Consider the following 22,277-nt stretch of genomic DNA (forward strand, 5'->3'; position numbering starts at 1 on the left):
CCCCTCTCTAAATGTCCAATTTATATTTCATTTCTCTTCTTCTGTTCACTATATGTGAATATATCAAACTGTGTACTCCTTGTCTCCAGTTGCTTGACTGATAGGCATTACAAAACAGAACTGCTGATTTCCAGTCTCAGTTCCAAATATGCTGTTCCCTGTTCTCCATACCTTAGAAAACTATCAATTCAATGTTGGAGCCAAAAACTCAATGACACAAAATTAGTAAGTGACAGCACTGGGACTTGAACTGGGGTCTTTAGGCTCCAAATATACTGTCCTTTCAACTTTCTTATGCATTTGTATACATTGTGTGCCTACTTATTAATTTAATCAAGGAGGAATGATAGTGATAAATAGAATAAACAAATTTATGTTCTTCCCTAAGCTGTCTCATGAAGAGACATTTTTAGGGTCACTAAAGAATTTAAAGAATTCATCTCCACTGCACAAAATTCTGTTTTTTTAATGCTTGGGTTGCCAGTGTAGCCGTGAGTTCTGATGGTATATTTCTATTGCTTAAAGTCAAGGCAGTTTTGCTAGGTTGGTATTTGTCTTTTCAAGAGCAAACTAATAGGACAGGAGAGAAGAATTAACTGCTAATTACGATACAACTTCTGAAGTGAGTCTTTCTCTCAGTGCCCTGAGGAGTCCTTTCAAGCAGAGAGAAATGTGGATGAGTTTTTCTTTCTTATTAATATTTTGACTTTTTAATGCGGCCAGAGGTTTAGGAGGTTTAGGAAATGAGTATACTTTACAAATGTCTGAAATAAAATCTCTTGCAGTCTGACTGGTGCATTTTCAGTTGTCATGAAAGAGGGGGCCATTATTGCTAATGACTTATGAGGTACAGGCTTTCAGTAGAATTTACTTGGTAGGGCAATTTGCCCTAGAGTTGAATACGTTTGGTAGAAGTGTAGTTTTACATTTTTTTCCCTTATGAGAATATTTGGCTAAGTTCTTTGTGCAGGTCTCACTAGGCCTCAATATTTACTAACTGACACACAAAACTTTCTTGGTGAAAACTGGTGTTTTGGGTGGCTTCAAAACCGGTAGGTAGAGGAAGTGTTTTCAGAACACGGTAATGTTTAAGGATGAATTATGTGTCCTTCGGATAACAAGTATATTTTAGGAAAATATTGTTTTAGTTTTTTCCTAGGAAAACAATGTTTTGTGTTTGTCTAATTTCTCCTCAGAGGCTCTAAAAACACTGTATAGCATAAAAATGAAATCTTTATGGAGTGGTATAAATACACTATCACTGACTCATGATTAGAAATTGGAAAATTCCTGGGGTGCCTAGGTGGCTCAGTCAGTTCATCATCTGACTCTTAATCTCAGCTCAGGTCTTGATCTTAGGGTCCTGAGTTCTAGCCCCACATTGGGCTCCATGCTGAACATGGAGCCTACTTTAAAAAAGTAAATAAATAAATTGGAAAATTCCAGATCCAGCGTGGTTAAATAAGACTTCCCCAGATTACCAAGCAATTTAGTGTACACTTAATATGTTGAATAAATAATGGTTATTTGCTCTCTGTGACAAACTACAAGGATCATTTTTTAAAGTTTTTTTTTTTTTTTTAAAGTAAGATGGTTGAGAATTATTTAACACCAGTATCAAGGACGCAAAATCTCAGTTTACTTCTAGTGGGCAGTTATAATAGATCTAAGTATGCACTTGTTTTAGTTTCATGTATTCTTTAATAAAGGTTACAACAATGTAATTTATATTTAAATTAAATTACCACCAGCAGTCTTACAACTGCATTGTCCACAGAAAATAACCAGAATAGGAGCCATGATTTAAAGTATGTCTCCTTAAAGAGTATATGTTAACATGTTATAAAAATATCAGTCCTCTTCATTATTTTGATCTTTCCTTTAGCTTTCGAATTTCCCTCAGTGCTAAAGTAGTTGTTTCTAAACCCAAAGGGGTCCTTATTTTCAATAACAAATTGATTAGCATAATCCTTTTGTCTACTCAATCATTCGAAACCTATTTTTGAACATCTGCGATGAGCTGGGTGATGCAGGATGATGATGGCACAGAGGGATGAGCCCAATGACAGGATGAGCGCTGAGTGCTCTGCAGAGGAGCACATAGGGTGGCTCCTACCAGAGACTGAGGCTGGGGGCCCGGGAGCTATTACCATACAGGCGCTGCAGCAGGGATCAAGACCGTTTGAATGCTGATACAGGCCTTCAAGGGTACTGAATCCCTAGTACCCTTTTCCTCTTCTTTCCTGTCTCTCTTCTTCAGTAGTTAAGAATGGAAGGAAATGAACCAATATAAACACTCTTATTAAGAAGAGGTGGGTCCAGGCAACACAAACGAAGAACTATAGTGGCCAGTGGTGAAAATAGCAGAATACCCAGATTCTGTATTTTTAACAATGATTCAAAGCATTCTTTCTTTCTCATTTCCTCACTTAGAAAATGATTGATTACAATGCCTGTGTGCTTAGGACAATTGGTATCCATATGCTGAGGCCAGTGTCCCCCTAAATGCCTATAGTTAGTTGCATGTACCAGGATCAGCAAATTGTTTTTCAAAGTCATAGTATGTTTATGTAATAAGTGATGCTCATATATATCAAAACTAATTAGTACATCAACGCGATACTAGTTACTACGAATGATCAGCTCATTCATTGGTTTTGTGATCATACTTTTGTAAGGCTATTTTTAACATTATTTTCATGTACTTACAGCCTCTAAAAAAGGACAGATAATAACATACCATTAGCTTGAGAACAGATGCGTCAACTGGCAAACAACCTACTTGCGTTCTGATCATCGATTCAATGTGCGTATTTTTTATATCCTGAAAATACTGAAAATTCCCAGAGGTAACTGTCTTTTAAGAAGAGTGTTTAATAACCACTGGTGGACTCATTACTTTTCTGTATCACTTCATCAGTTTAACATTATTTATAGGTTTATTTTTGATAAGGTATAGACATTTACAATGCCTAATAGCCCTCAGTTTTATATGTGTAGAGTGTTGATAAATTTCCAATAAAGTTTGTCATCCTCCTAACAGAGTGTACCCATTATTAACATATATTCAGGTTTCCCTGTTGTTATGCTAATTACTCTTTTGCTTGTTTTGGAAAGGGATTGCATTGGAAATTGTCAATAGCTGTAAAGAGAACAATGGTGGTTGTTCCCATCACTGAGAGCATGTACTTGGGGGGGCCCCCCATTGTTCCTGTAACCATGGACACCAGCTTGATTCAGATGAGAAAACATGCATAGGTAATGTATGGTAAATGCCATCTTCAGAATTTGCCCTGGATTCATCCAGCCCTTTCATCTCTAATACATATTTGTGGCTGTAGTATGCAAGGAGAAGTGAATTGAATAGTATCTCTGGCTACTGGATAAATGTAAAAGAAAGATTTCTTGGCAGAAGACATCATTATATTTAGGTATTTATTTTGGAATTAAAGATTTAAAACATTTTAACAAAATATATCGACTTAATAGTTTTATGTCAAGAAAATCTTGCAGGGCCTATCTAACCATTTAATGTAATTTATGATTCAAACAACATATACACCCTGCTTTACCTCAAGCAGGAACTAAACCATTGATTTTCAGCTTGGTGATGATTTGGGTGCATGTGCAACTTTGGTATTGCAAGTAGCTATATTCCAAAAGAAAACTTTAAAAGATATTATTCTTTGGAAATCCCACCTCAAGCCCATTCTTAGTGAATAATTTTTCCAACATATTATTAGACTTTGATCATATGGGAAAATAAGAATAAACTCCACCTTAACCTTGTTCCATATGAAATGTTTAATCCAAAGCTTCTGAGAAAAAGGAATATCTACTAAAATTAGGAATAGTGAGCATCAAACTGTATTACTATGTGCTTTGGTTCTGAGAGAACCTCTAAGCCCCTCAAGCAATTTGCCATTATTCAGGAATTGTAATACCCTATTTGCTTGTTCTGTTTTTGAATACTTTATATCACCTTTCTTAAAAATTATAATATGAATCTGAAAAAAAATCTTTGACCATTTCATACTACTCAATGTGGTTAGAGACAAATTGAAGTATCATAAAAGAAGAGGTGAATTACAGAGGTCAAAGTATTTGGGATCTTTTATTTTGGCCCTATAACATGACAGAGTGTACTTAAAGGGATTTTGAAGTATTCTGGTTTCATAAATTATTTAACAAAAACAATCATTACACATATTTCTTGATCCAACATTGCTTTCTGCATTTTTCCCAGTCTACAGTGGTTAACTTAATGAACCCAATTACTTCCCTTGCCAATACGCTTATATTTTTATACCTTGCTAACATTTTTATCTCTGGAAAATATAAAAAACTTTCTTCTTTCCTCCCTCCTTCCCTCCCTTCCCTTGTTCCTTCCCTCCTTCCTTCCTTCCTTTCTACCTGTCTTTCTCTTTTGACTGTTGGACAAGAGAAACTGGAATTTTGCTAAACCTCTGCAACTTACAATCTGGTGTCTTTCCTTATTCTTTGAAAAGTACAATTCAGTGAAGCTCTTATTTACAGCTAGAAAAAAAAAATAACATCTGCCAGGGTCAAAATGTGGAAAAAGTACATATTTATAATATTTCAGCAGTCAGCATGAGGTTGTACTGTTTATGGCTCAAGTTTATTTCATCTTCCAACAATAAATAATACTCATTCCTTAAGTCCAAATATTCACTTGAGTAAAGGCAATGATTTGTTTGGAGTATACATACACATACTTTGCTTATTTGCCTGAGAACAGATTAAAGCCATGGATGCTTTATAAGAACATTCATGCATAAAGGAAACTAAATAATTTTTTAGCTTATTTTAAGATTAGCTTTTCAAAATATAGTTGAATATACAAATAAATGTGAAAATCAGTCATCTAATCTGCAAATGTTCAGTCTTACCCACATGCAAATTTTATTAGGGCTAAAACTTAGAGATGTGTTAAGTGGCTATCCAAAATATTAGTGCCTGACAGGCAGTAAGTTCACTAAATTTAACAATTGGTAATTGTTAGGAAATATTTTTTTTATTTCTAACCTTTGGAGCTTTATTCAGTGGTCATATATGGGGAACAAATATAAAAGCTCAAGTTCTCTTATGGTTTACTTTTTCTGTTGTTTTTTTAAGTAGGCTACATGCCCAGAATGGAGTCCAACATGGGGCTCAAACTCATAACCTTAGTATCAAGACCTGAGTTGAGATTGAGAGTCAGATACTCAACCAACTGAGCCACCCAGGCATCCCTTATGGTTTACTTTGGATGCTTTTTTGAAATTAGAGCTGAAATGTTAAATTATTTTGCCTTGCTACATTTGCCTTGTTGATACTCTTTTATTATTATTATTATTATTATTATTATTATTATTATCATTATTAGGGCTACAATTTTATATACAGGTGAATTTCTCTGTAACACTGCAACGTTTGGCATATAGGCTTATGTCAGAAAAAATAGAGATGAGGAAAATTAAAAGGGAAAAATAAGCAAGCAAAAATCTCACCAAATAAGATCAGAAAAAAAATATATAGAAATTTGGGGAACAGGTGATGCAAAAGTTGAAGAGACAGGGCATTTTAAGAAACGCTTATGAGGCAGAAAGGATATTCAGGTGAGTTCCAGACTGAGGATGTTACAGATGAGACATGCTAGAAATAGACCCAGAGGAATGATAATAGAAGAAAAATCCAAAATGGATCATAAAATGATAGTTAGATGGAGGAACTAATTTTCCAATTATGCGATACAATTGTGCTCTGTGCTAGTTGAGAACAGGGAATCCTAAGACCTGTATGTTTAGAGGCTCTGGTGGTATCTGAGAAGACTTTAAAAAAAGAAAAAAAAAATCTTAAAATTAAAAAAAAGAAAAACCTAAAGTATAATGTTTTTGATGAAATGAAACTGAGTTTTATAAAAAGTATTGAGGGGAGTGGCGCCTGGGTGGCTCATTCGGTTAAACGTCTGACTTGTGGTTTTGTCTCAAGTCATGATCTCATGGTTCGTGGGATCAAGTTCCACACTGGGCTCTGTGCTGAGACCACCAAGCTTGCTTGGGATCCCCCCTACCCAACACCCTTCCCCCAGTCATGTTCGCTTGCTCTCTCCCTCTCTCTCTCAAAATAAATAAATAAACATTTTAAAAAAGCAATAAAAAAAGTTTTGGTCCCCTATATTCATGCTTTTTAATCCAAAGGGCAAAAGAAGGTTTAATATAAAAAAGGCAAAAATATCACGAGGAACTTTGTGAGCAGCACTGCTTGTGACATTTTGCAAGAGGAAGAACGTTTTGTGTCCAAATGACCCTCATTTAGATATTTTATGGTGACCCTTCACCTTGGCTGATTGATTGTACTTTTTTTCTTTCTTTTTTCTTATCTACATTTCTTACATTGGTACCCTTTCCAAGGTTAATTGAGGCACTGACCTTTTATATCTGTGACTGCTCATGGAGTTATGGAACAATGAAATTCAGTAAAGTCAGCACTGAAGGCCACCCAACTTAACAGCTGAACAAACAGAGGGGGTCAAACTGAACCAAGGGCAGATAGCCAAAAACCCTGACCACCCAATTCCCAGCTGTGTAGCCTAAGGAAATAGTGGGTGAAGAGTCTGTCACCACTCCTCAGCCAATTATGTTAGAAATGATCACCTCAAAACTCAGGTCAAATAGATTATTTTGCAGCTGAAAGCTTTTGATTGGACATCTTCTGGTACATGTTTATTTTCCTCAAGGCAATTATGTCTTAGGAAGCAACATTCAAGATGGTAAACTTTTAGAATAATAGTGTTGAAGGAGACTTAAAGACAATTATTTTAAAAACAGTTTATCTGATAGGACATGCCAAGGTAATGGTGTCACCAATGGTGATAAAACCCCCTAGATCCCACTCATCCATCCAGTCAAAGCATCATCAAATAGTTCAAGCAAATGCCCTGAAATATTCTGTCATTTAAAAACATAATATTTGGGGCACCTGGGTGGCGCAGTCGGTTAAGCGTCCGACTTCAGCCAGGTCAGGATCTCGCGGTCCGTGAGTTCGAGCCCCGCGTCAGGCTCTGGGCTGATGGCTCAGAGCCTGGAGCCTGTTTCCGATTCTGTGTCTCCCTCTCTCTCTGCCCCACCCCCGTTCATGCTCTGTCTCTCTCTGTCCCAAAAATAAATAAAAACATTGAAAAAAAATTAAAAAAATAAAAATAAAAACATAATATTTAAAATGATTTTCTGCCCTCTCTCTCAATTGCAGTTACCACTTCTCTTGCCAGTCACATGAATTCCATTTACTTGGGATTGTTCTTTCATCTGAAGTTCTGGAAGAACAAACACATTATGGAGGCTAAGACTACCTCCTCTTTGTGGCCACAAAATGTTCACAAAGTGGAATTTTTTGTCTCTTCTCAAGACTGGCTGTTGTTGTTGTTGTTGTCGTCGTCCTCTGATCTCTGTTTATTCAGTCAGATTGCTGTTTAAACTGGGAAAATAGCAGATATCTCTTTTCCTGTGCTTATCAATGCACTTGGACATGATTTACATGCTTTACAAGCATAGGAGAAGCATTTAAGAAACAAACCCAAATGTGGGCCTCATTCTTTTTGTGTTATAGTTTCTTTGATGTTTGTACTGTGTAGCTTGAGAAACAGAAAATGATCAGTAAAACAGTTGTAACTTGGAAGTTAACCGACTTCTATGGGTTGGTTCAATGCCGGTCTCTTAAATAACATAAATGTCCTTTTCTCCTTCAGACCTCGATGAATGTGAGAGTTGAGAAGCCTGCTGTGCCCAACTCTGCCTCAACTATTTAGGAGGCTGTGAATTCAGTTGTCAGGAAGGCTTTCGAATCACTTCTGATGGTTGTGGATGTGATGGTAAATTCCTGAGATCGAACATGAAATCATTATGTGATGTGGCAATCAGTGCAGGATGAACATCTGAGGCTGAGGGTTAGGGGAGGAAAGGGAAGGTTTTGACACTAAAGGGACTTGGATTTGTATGTGCTTCTACCATTCACTATTGTATGAACTTGGGTGACCCTAACTGCTCTGAGCCTCAGATCCTCATCAGTAAAGTGAAGACAATAATAGGATTAGTGGGTAAATTAAGTAAAGTAATAAATGTAAAGTGCCTAGTACAGTGATTGACATCAAGAAATCACTCTGCTAAAAGTAGCTATTATTAGTATAATATTCATTGGCCCATAATCCCTTTTACCTAATTTAATATACATAGGCAAGAGAGATATTCAGGGAGGCCATAGCACACTGCCATAAGAATCACTCATGGCAAGCTTGATGGGAATTAAAGTTGGTTGCTCAAAGTCATTTTAATTAAGAGAGTCAAAGCAGAAGGATTGCCAGTTCATGAGCCACAGTTCAGATTTTTACCACATTCCTTTACATAACCGAAATTAATCTACCTAATGCAAGCTTTCAGATGAGTCATTTTATAATCTTCCGATTTATTTGTTAAAACCAGTTTTATGATATATATGTTTAAATATCATAGGAAAGTGCGAATTTAGTGAGTAGGATTAATTCACCTCTTTATACTACTAAAAATGGCTCTTGTAAGTCATTGGTGTAATTTATTTCTTAAAGCTTATCTTAAATATATAAACTTTTTCATTTATGATCATTATTACCATTATTTTGATCCATAATTTTTAAATAGAAGCAAAGATTAGAGGATGGATATCTATTTTAATAACAGTAAAATTACGTGAGAAGGTTTTAACGTTTTAGAGAGAATAGTGTTTCTTTGCTTAAACAACTTCCCCTACATTCTTTTGAGGATGATAGGTATGTTTCTTCATATGGGTAGCCAAGCTCCTTAGGCTTGCAGTGTAGATAACAGCAAAGAATATAAAACTGTATCTATATTCTAAACACAGTAGAGTATATTACCATTTACCACATTCCATCCAATTAACAAGGCCAAAAAAAAAAATTGAATTTCACGTACCATCTGCTTTTAAGTAGAGTGAGCCAAGAGATGATTGTATGGCGTGAATGTACATACTTGGGTACACACATCCAAATGGGAAAGGTATCCAAAATCTGAAGCAAAACTTAGAAACTCAGCTTTATAAATGAACTTTTAGTATCATAAACACATTGACCAAAGTCTGGGCTCATATGTGGACATACACCACTAGTAAGTCATGAGATCAAGGCCTTCCATCTCTAAAATTGTCCACAAGCCTTGTACAGAATTACATGTGGAATAAATTCTTCACCACAGATACTGAATAATTCGAGAATGATGAACGTTCTGCAGAAGTGGTGCACAGCCTGAGACCATTGAATGTCTTTTAAGTTGTATATTCTTCATCAAAATCTTGTGATCAAGGTTTCAGGAAGAACTTGTCTGTGTAGATGAACTACAGTAAACTTGGAAATGAGTGGAAGAAAAATAATTGGCACGGTATACTTGAGAAGAGTTTGGGAGCTATGCTTTCTACATGGACAAACCTTGTTACTGACTAATAAAGGTCACAAGGGGAACACAGTGATGCCCATGAGTTCATAACGTCTATCTTATCTCTCAACACCTAAAAACAACATTGTTTAAATTTTCCTAGGTGTGGATGAGTGTCTGAATGTCAGTAGAGTCTGTGACCAGCTGTGTATGAACTCTGTGGGAACATACGACTATACCTGTGTGGAAGGCTCCAGAATTGGAAGTGATGGGAAAACTTGCATCTGTAAGTCGCTGTGAAGAATTTTATTGTTTCTCTTCTAAATATTTCCACCCTCATCTTGTTCTTGGAGAGAAACGGAGACCACGTGACCCTTAACTCAACCTGCCCTCCCCTTTCCCTCTTCACAGACTGAGCTCTTCCTTTTCCTTCGGTTCAGTCCCCTGCGGTTTCAACTTCGTGCTTGCTGCTTCTCACCTGCATTTACAAAAGACTTTTTGAAAGGGCCTTCTCAAAGAGATTCACCTTCCAGTCACCCCCTGCCCTGGCTGTCTGATTCAAACTCTGTCATTTCTCTCATCAACCATTGCTCAGTTTTTCCTTCTTTTAAACAGCATGTTGTACCCAGGCATTTTTCTGTGTGGCCTTAGCTTTAGATGCTGACAAGACGGAGGAAGAAGAGGAATTGGAACTTGTAAGGTTTCCAGGCCTTCTATTCAAGAGCCCACCTCAACTGCTTCCTGATGTTGCTACCGCTCTGCCTACCGCCTACACAGATGAAGATGAGGAGGACAGGAAACGCATATTCGAGAACTGCATAAAATTGGTCAGTGAAAGAATTTAATTATACTCACCTCTTTGTTTTTCGGTATTTCACATAAATTCTCTTCTTTGTCATTTCATTGTCGATATTTAATGCCTTTGAGTCTTTTAACATGATGGTAGCAAGAAATGTGGGGCCCAAATTACATCTTCACTGCTTCCTGTCAAATTCTACATCTTTTGTCTTTCTTCCTTTTGCACAATAACGGTTGTTATGTAGGTGTGTGTAGGAGTGGAAGTACAGGGTGTGGGGGGGATGTTGAAGTGCAAGACAGTGAAATGGAGCTGGAAACTATCTTTATATTAGCATAACGGAGAGAAGGGTTGTACTGGGACCTTCTGATTCTTGTAACTATTACAGCTCCACTAGAAGTCACTATTACATAGTTGAAATTTACCTCAAATAGCCTTAAAATCTAGATTCTTTCTACATTTTAAAATGCCAAAAAACAATTGTTCATTATGCTCAAGTGGACCAAGAAAAATATCTTTTAAAATGTGAGCAGTTTCTCTTATACATCCACGCAACAGAACTGAAGCATCAAATCACTTCTGATCAAAATAAATTAGCATACCCTCTTTCAAGAGTAACAGTTTGCAGCCAGTCTGCTGCCTCTTTTTTTTTTCTTTTCTTTGTAAAACAGAACTGCTCTTTTTGTTCTCATCCTATTCGTGGTATTTTAATACTATCAAAGCTTGGAGATTGCTGTAGAAAGAGTTGGTTGAAATGGCAGAGACACATTTATGATATGGTCAGTCATAATAATAATATCAATAAATGTGTCTGCATAAAAATGGAAATGCTTTGATATTTCTTACATAAACTCCTGATACTTTGCCTTCTCAAAGTCAGAAGAGATAGAATAGAGACCTTACTAAACCTGACAGACTTTCAACTAGAAAGTCTGAAAGACCCCACCTAGAAACAGGAGCAAAATTTGAAATGGAATAGTCCTGAAAACAACTGAAATCGAGTCTCTCCATTCTTATTCAAATTAAGGTAATTTCCCCAAGGAATAGAATGGAAAATCACATTATGTTACATTTACACAATAGAAACCTACACAGCCATTAAGAAATAAACTAGCAGGGCACCTGAGTGGCTCAGTGGGTTAAGCATCTAATTCTTGGTTTCAGCTCAGGTCATGATCTCATGGTTTCGGGAGTTTGAGCCCCACGTCAGGCTCTGTACTGACAGCGTAAAGACTATTTGGGATTCTCTCTCTCCCTCTCTCTCTCTTTGCCCCTCCCCTGCTCACACTGTCTCTGTCTTTCTCAAAAATAAATAAATTAACTTAAAAAAATCTAAAAAAAGAAATGGAAAAAAACAAAACAAACAAACTAGACTGCACACAATATGGGTGTTTCACAAACATTCTGAGGGAAAGAAGCTTGATACCAAAGAATACATACTTTTTGTAAAATTCATTTATATGAAGTTCTAAAATAAGAAAAAATAATCTGTGGTGATAGAAATCAGAATAATGCTCAGTTTGTAAGGCTAATGATTAAGAAATCATCAAATTACCTTCGAGTTTTTGTGGTACTGGTAGTTATCTATATCTTGAACTGGGTGCCAATTACAAGGGGTTATTTATTTACATTGTGGAGAAAAAAGTGTGAACTCAAGTATGAACTTGAGTTTTATGGACTTCTCTGCATGTATATTAAATCTCAGTAAAAAATTTCAAAAATATTACTGGAAGAAAAAACAACAGTTTTGTATTAAAACAACCTAGAAGGAATAACACCAAAGTGCCAGAAACATAATTTTCATGTTCAGGAATCAATGATAATTTCTTTTTACTTTTTTGCTTTCTTAAACATTCTCAATAGTCTTTAGGGTCTATATTTAAAGTTCTCTTTTAAAAGGTTTTATTGCTATTATCTTTCTGAGACTGTTCAGGAATCATGCTCAAAGATCTTTTCATTTTTTCTTTTTCTTTTCTTTCTTTCTTTCTTTCTTTCTTTCTTTCTTTCTTTGAGAAATGAAGGGTTTCATTTCCATTTTCAGTGATGTAGACAGTATGGGCCAGCTGAGATGGGGTCATAGTTCTGTCAGCCTAGATCCCACCTTCAGATACAATTGCCCTGTGAGCTGTGAGGACTGTCTGAATGGAGGCAGATGCCCAGAAGGGAGGAGTGAGTGCTCTTGCCCAGCTGGCTGGGGAGACACGCTTTGCAACGACAGTAAGTCATACCCCGGAGTACTGGTAGAAGGGTAATGAGTTGTCCTTTACTGCTGGTAAATTACTGTGATGAGTTCTCTTTTACATGTGTTCTCCCTAAAACGTTTTAACAAAGTAAACAATTGGTATGGTGACAAACCAATTTATTTGCTGTGCATAAAGAAATGCTGAGGTTTTGCACTGAACATGTGATTAGGTGGGGAGATTTTGTGTTACCTGGGAAACTTGATGCGCTGTCTCTTGTTTATCCCCAGAACATAAAAGTTAATAAAGGATCCTAATATTCTAGGCCTATAAAAATCCCTCCATTTAAATAAATCATTAGGCCCCGGCAAGCTATTCCCAGTGAAGGAAGAAAGAATTCATGTTACAAAGTGCAATTAATGGAACTGCTTTATGGCTTCTTCTTTTTGTTTATTTGTTTTTCTTTTCTTTCTTTACATAAGATGTAAATATAGCCAATAACACTTTTTTTATGTGTCTCATGAGAAAATATCAAAGATTTGAAAAAACGATACCGCTAACAAATCTTTTCTTTTACATTTTAAATGGAGGTATGCTTGCAGGAGAGAAACTGCCCAGTACTAAAACCAAAATATATTGACTGTTTCCTCTTCCTCTTTTTAAATTTACCTTATAAATATTTAATGAAAGGGTTTTCTTAGTTTTTGTGATTAGCTTGGAAAATGATATAAGCAGATTTTCTTTTGAGCCCCTTGCATATGGGAACAAAAATGACTAATATTGGTTGTGAGACAGATGCAAAACTCGAGTCAGAACATAGGAAGTAGTTTACCCAAAATTACTAGTTACAGTGTTGAGGATCTTCCTTAAGTGTGCCTCTGATCGTGTTTCTCTGCTGCTCAGAAAAACTTTAAGGGCATCCATTTCCTGATACACAGGCACATGCTTCTAATCTAGTACTGACAACCATCTACAATCAGACCCTCATAAATCCTTTTTTTCTTTTTATCCTAATCACAGCTTTTTGCTCGGCTTATCATTTCCAGCAAACTAAACCACTTGCTACTTACTGCTTTTATCAGCTTTGTGCCTTTTGCTGAACTGCCATCTTTGGCTCTTGCTGCTTATTGCACGAAGCTTTATTTGATGGCTCCAGTCTAGCCACAACTATTTACGTCTTTGATGGATTTCAAGTCATTCTCTCTCTCTGAATTGGAGTTAGCCATCTTCTGTTCTGTCTCCCTTACTAGACTGAGAGCTCATCAATCAGGTCCTATTCATGTTTCTCCAAAGTAAAGGCACTCAGTGCATGAATGGACAAATGACTACAACTTGGTGTTGAGAGACCCCACTATATTGACCTGCAACTTGACAGACTCAACTATATACAATTGGGATCAAATAAATGTTGTATGACTATTAGGAAGTAAATACTTCCCTTACATAAGTTTCATTGGTAAATGCGCATCTTCCAAACCCTTCATCCCTAACATGGCAGCATGAGAAATGAAACTAAAAATCTATCGCAAATACTTCAGAATAAAACATCTCTGATACAAAATTAATAGAGAAGTGTTAAAAGTGAGCTTGTTGATGAAATGAAGAGAAGATGATCTCTTCTTTAGCTTTGGAAAACTCTGAGGATCTCTTAAGTGTTTGCATGGTCCTGCAAAGGGGAGTCTGTTCCTGAAGCAGAAGCTTATAAAATCTTTGCGTTTCTTCTTTTGTTTTTCTTTTTTACAAAAACAGAACAATCGAAAAAAAAAAAAAAAGTAAGTGCCCACTAATTCACTAATTCTTTAACAAAAGGGAGGAGTAAAAACATTTTCCTAAAATTCCCTATAAATGTTGGGCACCTAAGTGGCTCAGTTGGTTGAGTGTCCATCTCAGGGCTTGAGGCTTTGAGCCCCACAGAGGGCTGGAACATGCTTTGGATTCTGTGTCTCCCTCTCTCTCTGCCCCTCTCCCATGTGCACTCTGTCTCTCTCTCTCTCTCAAAAATAAATCAACATTAAATTCTTTTTTTAAAAACATCCCTATAAACCTCAATAAATAGAAGGGACTAATCATTCATTACCCATATTTTTAAATTACCAGCTCTTCAAATGTAGCAATGAACATTAAAATAGAACATTCTGCAGAGATCTGCAAGGTTAGTGTTCCCAATGAGTAGCTTTTCTAGCCCAATATCTATTGGTCTATAATGAAAATATTTACTTTGAGGTCTTAGAAATTCCTCCAAGTAATTATAGTGAAACAATTTAAAGATCATCAGATATTAATTTTAATAGCACATATTAGAACTCCATTTCTTTTGAAGAGATTTCAAGTTGACTCATTTGTTATTGTGAGACTCCATCCACTCGAAAGGGAGGGTAGGAAGATTTCCATATGACAAATGAGTGGACTATATATGGAAGAGAGGATTCATGACTTCTTCCAAATCATCCAGCTATGGTGTGGGACGTTTGTTTTACAATTTTCTTTTCCAGGATAATTGCTCTGTTTGATGCTTATGAAGTATTTAGCAAATCCTTGTACTATGTAATATCATATTCTACTTCATGGGGGAATGTAAGTTAATGGTGTTGGTTTGCCAGTGTTGACGAATTTCTATAATCCATATACTGCGCAAGCTATTTAAACTTCACTAGCTTCAGGGTGCGGGGGTGGCTCAGTCTGCTGACTGTCTGACTCTTCATTTCGGTTCAGGTCATGATTCCAGGGTTTTGGGATCAAGCCCCACATCTGGATCCATGCTGAGTGGAGCCTGCTTAAGATTCTCTCTCACTCTCCCTCTGCCCCTCTCTTGCTCACTCTCTGTCTCCCTCTGTCTCTCTCAAAAATAAAATAAAATAAACTTCCTTAGCTTCATTTTCCAGGTTTATTTTTTAAAAATGACTCCTCTATAGTTGCTGTAAGAATTTAAAAAAAATTTACTACAATGTCAGTTTTAACCAATGTTGCCATTTCTTTATTTCCTATCCCTTTTGTTCTTCTCTTCCCTTTCCTTCTCCTTTGCATAATATCTTCAAGCTGAAAAGGAGAGAAAAAATGAATAAGAAGCCAAGTTTCCATATTGACATCTGGAATTGTGTAGGTGGGCAAATAGAGGAGGTGATATAAATGTAATTTTATAATATTTAGCCAGCTATGATAAAATGCCAAGGAAAATGGTTACTGGAATCATCTCAACAGCTGTATTTAGTCAAGTTTAACTTCTAGTCGCATTTTTCCCAATTTATTTTTTAATGGAATACTAAACTCTTCCCAAAAAACAAACAAGCCAAAGAAAACAGTTGTTTGCTTGACTTCATCAGTCTTTGACCGTGCAAAATACCTTGGCACCTTCAAGACAGTCTTAGTTGCATTCATTCCTACTAAAAATACATGCCATTTTTTTCCCCTACATTTTCTTCCCAGTTTTCAAACTGGAAGTTTCCATGTATTTCTCATTAGGGTTGGTGACAGTTATACACACAGATGTCTAGGTAGCTGGGAAAATGTGAGTGTGAGAGTTGAAGGAATAAGGTAAATTTTGCATGTGAACCTTGTTATCAGTTCTTCAGTGACCCTCACTCTAACTAGCTGCATCAGTAATCCCTCTCAGGAGTGATGATGCCATCCAAGCTAGAAGCATGCCAATGACTCTTTCTTTGTCTGTAAACCAGAGATTTTAATTACCTGGCATCCATTCTAATAGAAAGACAGGTTTGTTTTTGTTTGTTTGTTTTTCCTCCACTCTATCATGAGTATATTACACTGCTTATTCACCTTCTCCAACTGTCTTCATATGTGGTTCCCCAAAGACCCATGGGAAAGCATGTGGCAGCACCTGTGATTGTCAGAATGGAGACACTTGTGGTCCTCTGACTGGGCAGTGCTGGTGGCCCCCAGGAGCTCCTGGCAAAGCCTGGGAAAATGGAAGGAATGACTGGTGCTGGTCACATGACACCACTCCTTAAGTTCTTGAGGTTTCTAACAGGAAATGAGCTAAATGAAAATCACATCTGTATTTTTCAAGGTGGTCTTTTCTGAAGAAGAAAAAAAGCTGTATCTACATATACAAGAGTACAGTTGCTTTGAATGATGCCATGTATATCTAAGCAGGATAAATCTTGATACAGAGAAAACCTTCTTGTTCTCCTGAGCAAAAAGTTGAGTTTGTGTGTGTACATTTGGATCTAGGAGCTGGGGGGAATTTATTTGCTCTGCATAAGAAAAAGAAGAAAAAGAAGTGGAGCTCTTTGGGCAAACCAGGGAGGAAGAGAGATGAAAATCAGAGAAGAACAGGAAAGGAGGGTGTGAGGACAAAAAGAGGAGAAATGATGGATGAAGAACTCACAAAATACCTGTGAGTGCTGTGTGTGGATTTTACACGGAAACCAGTGAAGAGGCCACATTTTCCGCATAAGCAGATAAAAGACAAAAAGGAAACTGCTTGTACAAGCCCAAGAGCTGAATGCAGAGAGTCGATGAAGATATAAGTCATTGGGGACTGCCAGAAATCCTGGGGAGTTTATTAACTGCTCACAGATCACAGAACTGGAGCCACGGAAACCAAGTTTACTTCCCCCTCTGAGAAATGTAGGAAGACCCCTGTTGGCGTCCCAGTTATTTGCACCCCCTGAGCAATGTTTATTCACTTATTCAAAAGGTATAGGTGAAATGGTAGCAAGGCAATCTGCCAGGCATTGTGATATGGTAATAAAAAATATATAAAAACTAAAAAAGACTCTGGTCGCTCCATGTGGAACTTACAGTCGTATTCAGAGCAGACATAAGTTACAAATATTGGTAGGTATTGCCAATTAAATATTAACGTGTGCTTGGCGGTCAGACCGGGAGGACAATGAAGACTGTATGGGCCAGGGAGGAGTAACAACTTAAGCTGAAGGCAGAAAAGCAAGCAGACATGAAACAGGACAAAGAGTGAAGGAAGAGCATTCCACACTGACGGCATCTCCTGCTGCCAGACTCTGAAGTGGGAATGAATGAGGTTCACCAGAGGAGCCCAAAAAGGTCAGCTGGTGGAGCAAACTACAACTATGGAGACATTAATGCAACAGGAAGTCAGCTGGTGCCTGGGCTCATAAATCTTACTAAGTTTGGAGTTCTTAATCTGACAGCAATGGCAAGTCACTGTAGAATTTGATTTTATTTTTTAATTAAAAAAATTTTTTAAGGTTCATTTATTTATTTTGAGAGAGACGGAGATAGCATGAGTGGGGGAGGGACAGAGAGCGAGGGAGACAGCAAATCCCAAGCAGGCTCCCCACTGGCCCCGCAGACACAGGGCTCAAACTCACAAAACTGTGAGCTGAAATCAAGGGTCGGATGCTTAACTGACGGAGCCACGCAGGCACCCCAAATTTTAGACAGAGGATTTGGAATCATATTTGGAGTTTATGAAAAATCTCTCTAGCTTCAGTCCAATTACAGTGCAAACATCTTCCTTTCTACAATCCCCTTATTTCATGTAACAGCAGCATTGCGAGTTTTGCATGTGGGTAGTGTTCGCTTTGTTTGTCCTTCCAACCCTCCAGGATGCCCAAAAATGATCCTTTGGGAAGAACTACAAAAAGAAATATAACTGTGCCAACAATGACCATTGCCACAGGGTGTATGGTGCCTTATGTGTGAGCCAGGGCCCTATGGGAGGTTTTTTCATCTGAGTAAGTCATGGGCAATAATTTGTACTCTACATGAAGCAAGAAGGCTCAAAAAAGTACCAAAAATATGTTAGAGAAAGAGAGTAAAAAACATAACATTTTATATAGTCATATCATATATATGATGGTTTATGTTCTAGTCTTTATTTAGCCTCCTGACATTATAAAATCTAGATTTTGATGAATGAAAGAAAAATATTTGTGAATTATTTACACTTTTTTTCTAGTTAGTGCTTACCCTGAGAGGATTTAACTAGTTAATTTAAATGGACATTTGAGGAACATCTGGGTGGCTCAGTTGGTGAAGCATCTGACTTCAGCTCAGGTCATGCTCTCACAGTCCGTGAGTTCTAGCCCCACATCAGGCTCTGTGCTGACAGTTTGGAGCCTGGAGTCTGCTTCAGATTCTGTGTCCCCCTCTCCCTCTGCCCCTCCCCTGCTCACACACACACACTCTCTCTCTCTCAAAAATAAATAAATATTAACAAAAAGTTTTTTTTAAAAAATTAGATGGACATTTGACACTTTCTGGGGATTGAATATCAAAGGCCCAGTGCTAGTTTCTTTTATTTCTGTGTTCTAATACAAAGCAATGATTATTCCATAAAATTTCTAAAACAGGCTATTCATTTCGCATTTTGGCCATCAACCATGTTTTGCAAAAGCTGCAAGAAAACACAATCACCAGTAAATACTTCAGCCAGCCATCAGTAACTTTTAGAGTTTCTCCCAGTGGGTCAGCACTGGTTGCCCACCACCCCATCTTGAAACGGTGTGCAAACACTTGTGAGCCCACAGCAGTCCCTACCCTCTTCTTCTGCCCATTTCACATGCCCTTCTCTGGAAATCCTTCCTCAGTGGACCTCAGTAATACTGTGACCTGTTTTTTTTTTAATAACAGAGACCTTTTGGGGTCTTACGTTATATTTTTAGTTGAATGTTCATGGATCTTATCTACTTTCTGAAAGGTATGCCCATTGAAGACAGAGAGTAAATTGTGAATATTCCAATAAGAGAGCCAGAGAAGGCACCATAGAAAACTGAACCTAGGTCATGAGGAAAGGTTAGACTTGGACAAGCAAAACAGAAGGAAAGGGGAAAAGGCATGGGTACATGTGAACAATGCAGGTGTGGATGGTATGGTCTAGAACATGACATACCTCCTAGAACATACCAGGAGAAGGAGACCCATCTAGAAACAAAGATAGCATCACTTCTATTTTTGTTCCTGTAGGGTAACAGGACACACCCCATTTTTAGTAATAACTTGAATATTTTATAAGGTAATATCACATGTTTAGGCAAAAACATTTCAATCATAATCCATCTGGTCAAAAAGTCAAAGAGCAGATGGTGGTGGTAGTGATGGTGGTTACCATCTTGAAAGTGACCACCTTTAGGAAGAACATACACATTCTAGTTCTTCAGGATCCTTATTGCTTAGATTCAAGGCTTCATTTATTAATGCCACTTACCTGACCCTCAGAACCTTCATTTTGCAACCCTCTATTAGTCTTCTAAATCTATCATAATAAATTACCACAAACTAAGTGCTCTAAACAACAGAAATTTATTGCCTCACAGTTCTGGAGCTAGAAGTCTGGCATCAGGGTGTTGGCAGGCCATGATCTCTTTGAAAGTGCTAGGGAAGGATCAGTTCCAGACCTCTCTAAGCTTCCCATAGTTCCTTGGCTAGTGACCATTTTAACTCCAGTCTTCACATGGCATTCTCCCTGTGTGAGTGTCTCTGTGCACGCATTTTACCTACCTATAAGGACACCAGTCATATCAGGTTACAGACCCATCCCACTCCATTATGACCTCATCTTAACTAATTGCATTGGCAACCACATAATTTCCAAGTAAGTACACATTCTGAAGTACTGAGTGTAAGGGCTTCAACATAAGAATTATGAAGGACACATTTCAATGCATAACGAACCCTGAGTAGATATGGGATTGCCAAAGATGTTACTCCACTTTTCCTTTTTCCCTAAGCAAATTTTCAGTTATAGCTTCTTAATATGTCCAGTTGTCATATTTAAGCATATTCTATCAGGCCTGAGCTGTTCCCTGAACCACTGTTCTCCATGCTGAACCAGGAAGAGTAAGGCATGGAAGCCAGTCCAGGGAAGTGAGTGCTCTGGAATTCACAAGAGTCCTATCAAGGAGGACAAAAGCTCTGAGAAAGAGGCCTGCAATTTAGTTGGTCTAAGCCACAGGAAGGATTAGAGAGGGATCACGTAATTTATCATCCAAATGGGACAATATTAACAGTGAGAAGGAGTCCTGTTAATAAATCTGTTCTGCTTCTAGGGGTAACTCTGTTCCTGGCAACTAGGACAAGGATTACCCCGCATGGTGGCACTATAACCACTACTTTAAATTACCTCTTCTAATAATAGCAGATATTAGCAGATACTAATAATTTCCATCTAGCAGAAAGTCAAGTGGCTTATTTTGTTTTCTCCACGCAGCTTTTGAGAACAAAGCCTCTGTAGGCATACAATGCAGTTACCTGGAGCTTGGAGGTTACTTGAAGGATCTTGATTAGTCCCTTGGACATTTGTAATGGGAGGAGGAAAAAACATGTCAGAGGTTTTGGAAAGGGAATTGAATTACTGTAAATAACCTCTCAAAGACAGAGCTAAGGCTATGTTTTCCTAAATGCAAAGGTGGGACTTCAAATTAGAATTCCTGTGCTGACTACCATCCCTAAAATTCAACGGCATGGGGAAAATAATGAAGGAAAGGCAAACACCATTTGCCAAAAGAATGTGGCCAAGAAAATGCGGCTGTCACGATGAAAGTTTTGTGTAATCTACGTGATGTAAAATTACTTCCGATTACCATATATTGAAAGGGAATGGAAACAATGGTGAGCCTTTACATCAGTGCTTGTCCATCATCCCCTTGATGCGACCCGATGAATATAGGGCCTGGCAGATCTTAACAGTCCTTGGAGAATATTAACTATAGGCACCAATGGAGCACACTGAGAAGCAATTTCTCTCCCAGAAGCACCAAAGCCTTTTAAGTAGTTCAGGCTTCACTGTTCACATCCAGTTGCCAAAAAGCAAATGAATTGCCTGATTTGAAAGACATTTGTTTTTCTGTTTCTTTTTTTGGCAGTCAGGATGATCCCCTTGTTTTCCCCATAATCGGGCCCCGCAGAACTACATGCCTGTACACTGACAATGTAAAAGAAACAAAGCATGGTTTTCAGGTGACCGGTTTGCCTCAATCTGCTTGCAGACTGTCCCAAGGGGGTCTATGGAGCTGGCTGCTCTTCAGAATGTCAGTGTGTGGAGGAGAACACCCTGGAATGCAGTGCCAAAAATGGCAGTTGCACCTGCAAATCTGGTTACCAAGGCAACAGATGCCAGAAAGGTACAATCTGATGATACATTTTCTTTCTTCTCTAATAACAATGCTCAGCCTTTGTTCGGCACCATATGATCATTAATTGGTTAATCCCCCAGTGTTTTCAGGAGATGGGTAAGCTTTATTAATCCCCTATTTGCAGGTGAGGAAACTGAGACACATGGCAATGAAGTTATTTTACTTTGTCTTCTCAGCCTCTGCTCTTAGCTGTCTCCTTGCTAGCCTGAGCAGAAGAATGATCGCATTGCAGAGAATCTTATCTTAAGATTAAAGCTGACCAATCGCTTCTTTGAGCTGAAGTAATCAACCAAGGGTACTAGCTTCCAGAGTTAAAGAATTGTTTCCTTTATACCTGAAGATAGATCACTCAAATAAACACAAGTCAAAGATTCTGACCATAGAGAAGTTTTTGAAAATTGAAGTAGGGGTATCAGTATCATCTTTTTTTCAAATGTCTAAATATTACATAAATATTTTTAAGAAATCCATAAATATAAAAGTTTACATACAACATAATTCCAATTATAAGTAACATATGTAGATGTGTGAATGTGCATGCGCATATACGATTTAGGAAAACGTATTCCGAGATCAAGATGTTAGTAATAGCTTCTCTGGTTTGTGGACTCATGGAAAGCTTCTCCCCAGGTATCTACCTGGCTCTCTCACTAGTTCACAAAGTTTCATGTCATTTTTTCACTGAATCTTGTCAGTCCTGCCTTACTTAAAATTAACAACTTGCAAAACTCCTTGAACTTTTAAAATTTTTTCCAGAGTATGTATCATCTTCTAACATCCTATTTTTTATTGTATACTAGTATATATA

At 37.6% G+C, this 22,277-nt stretch overlaps 1 protein-coding gene across 3 annotated transcripts in view; it reads left to right on the top strand.

The window, feature by feature from the left end:
* The window catches only part of LOC121033961 (uncharacterized), a 180,609-nt gene that overhangs the window by 80,866 nt on the left and 77,466 nt on the right, over nucleotides 1–22,277 (top strand). For all 3 annotated transcript variants that reach the window (XM_040480689.1, XM_040480690.1, XM_040480688.1), the window contains exons 4-9: nucleotides 2,712–2,806; nucleotides 3,118–3,258; nucleotides 7,748–7,870; nucleotides 9,583–9,705; nucleotides 10,071–10,246; nucleotides 21,323–21,457. In XM_040480689.1, the coding sequence (XP_040336623.1) occupies nucleotides 9,630–9,705; nucleotides 10,071–10,246; nucleotides 21,323–21,457 (387 nt within the window). In that variant the 5' untranslated portion in view covers nucleotides 2,712–2,806; nucleotides 3,118–3,258; nucleotides 7,748–7,870; nucleotides 9,583–9,629. The remainder of the gene's footprint in view (nucleotides 1–2,711; nucleotides 2,807–3,117; nucleotides 3,259–7,747; nucleotides 7,871–9,582; nucleotides 9,706–10,070; nucleotides 10,247–21,322; nucleotides 21,458–22,277) is intronic.

This window comes from Herpailurus yagouaroundi, unplaced genomic scaffold (assembly GCF_014898765.1).
Source record: "Herpailurus yagouaroundi ecotype Mexico unplaced genomic scaffold, PumYag 159, whole genome shotgun sequence".
NCBI classification, from domain to species: Eukaryota; Metazoa; Chordata; class Mammalia; order Carnivora; family Felidae; genus Herpailurus; species Herpailurus yagouaroundi.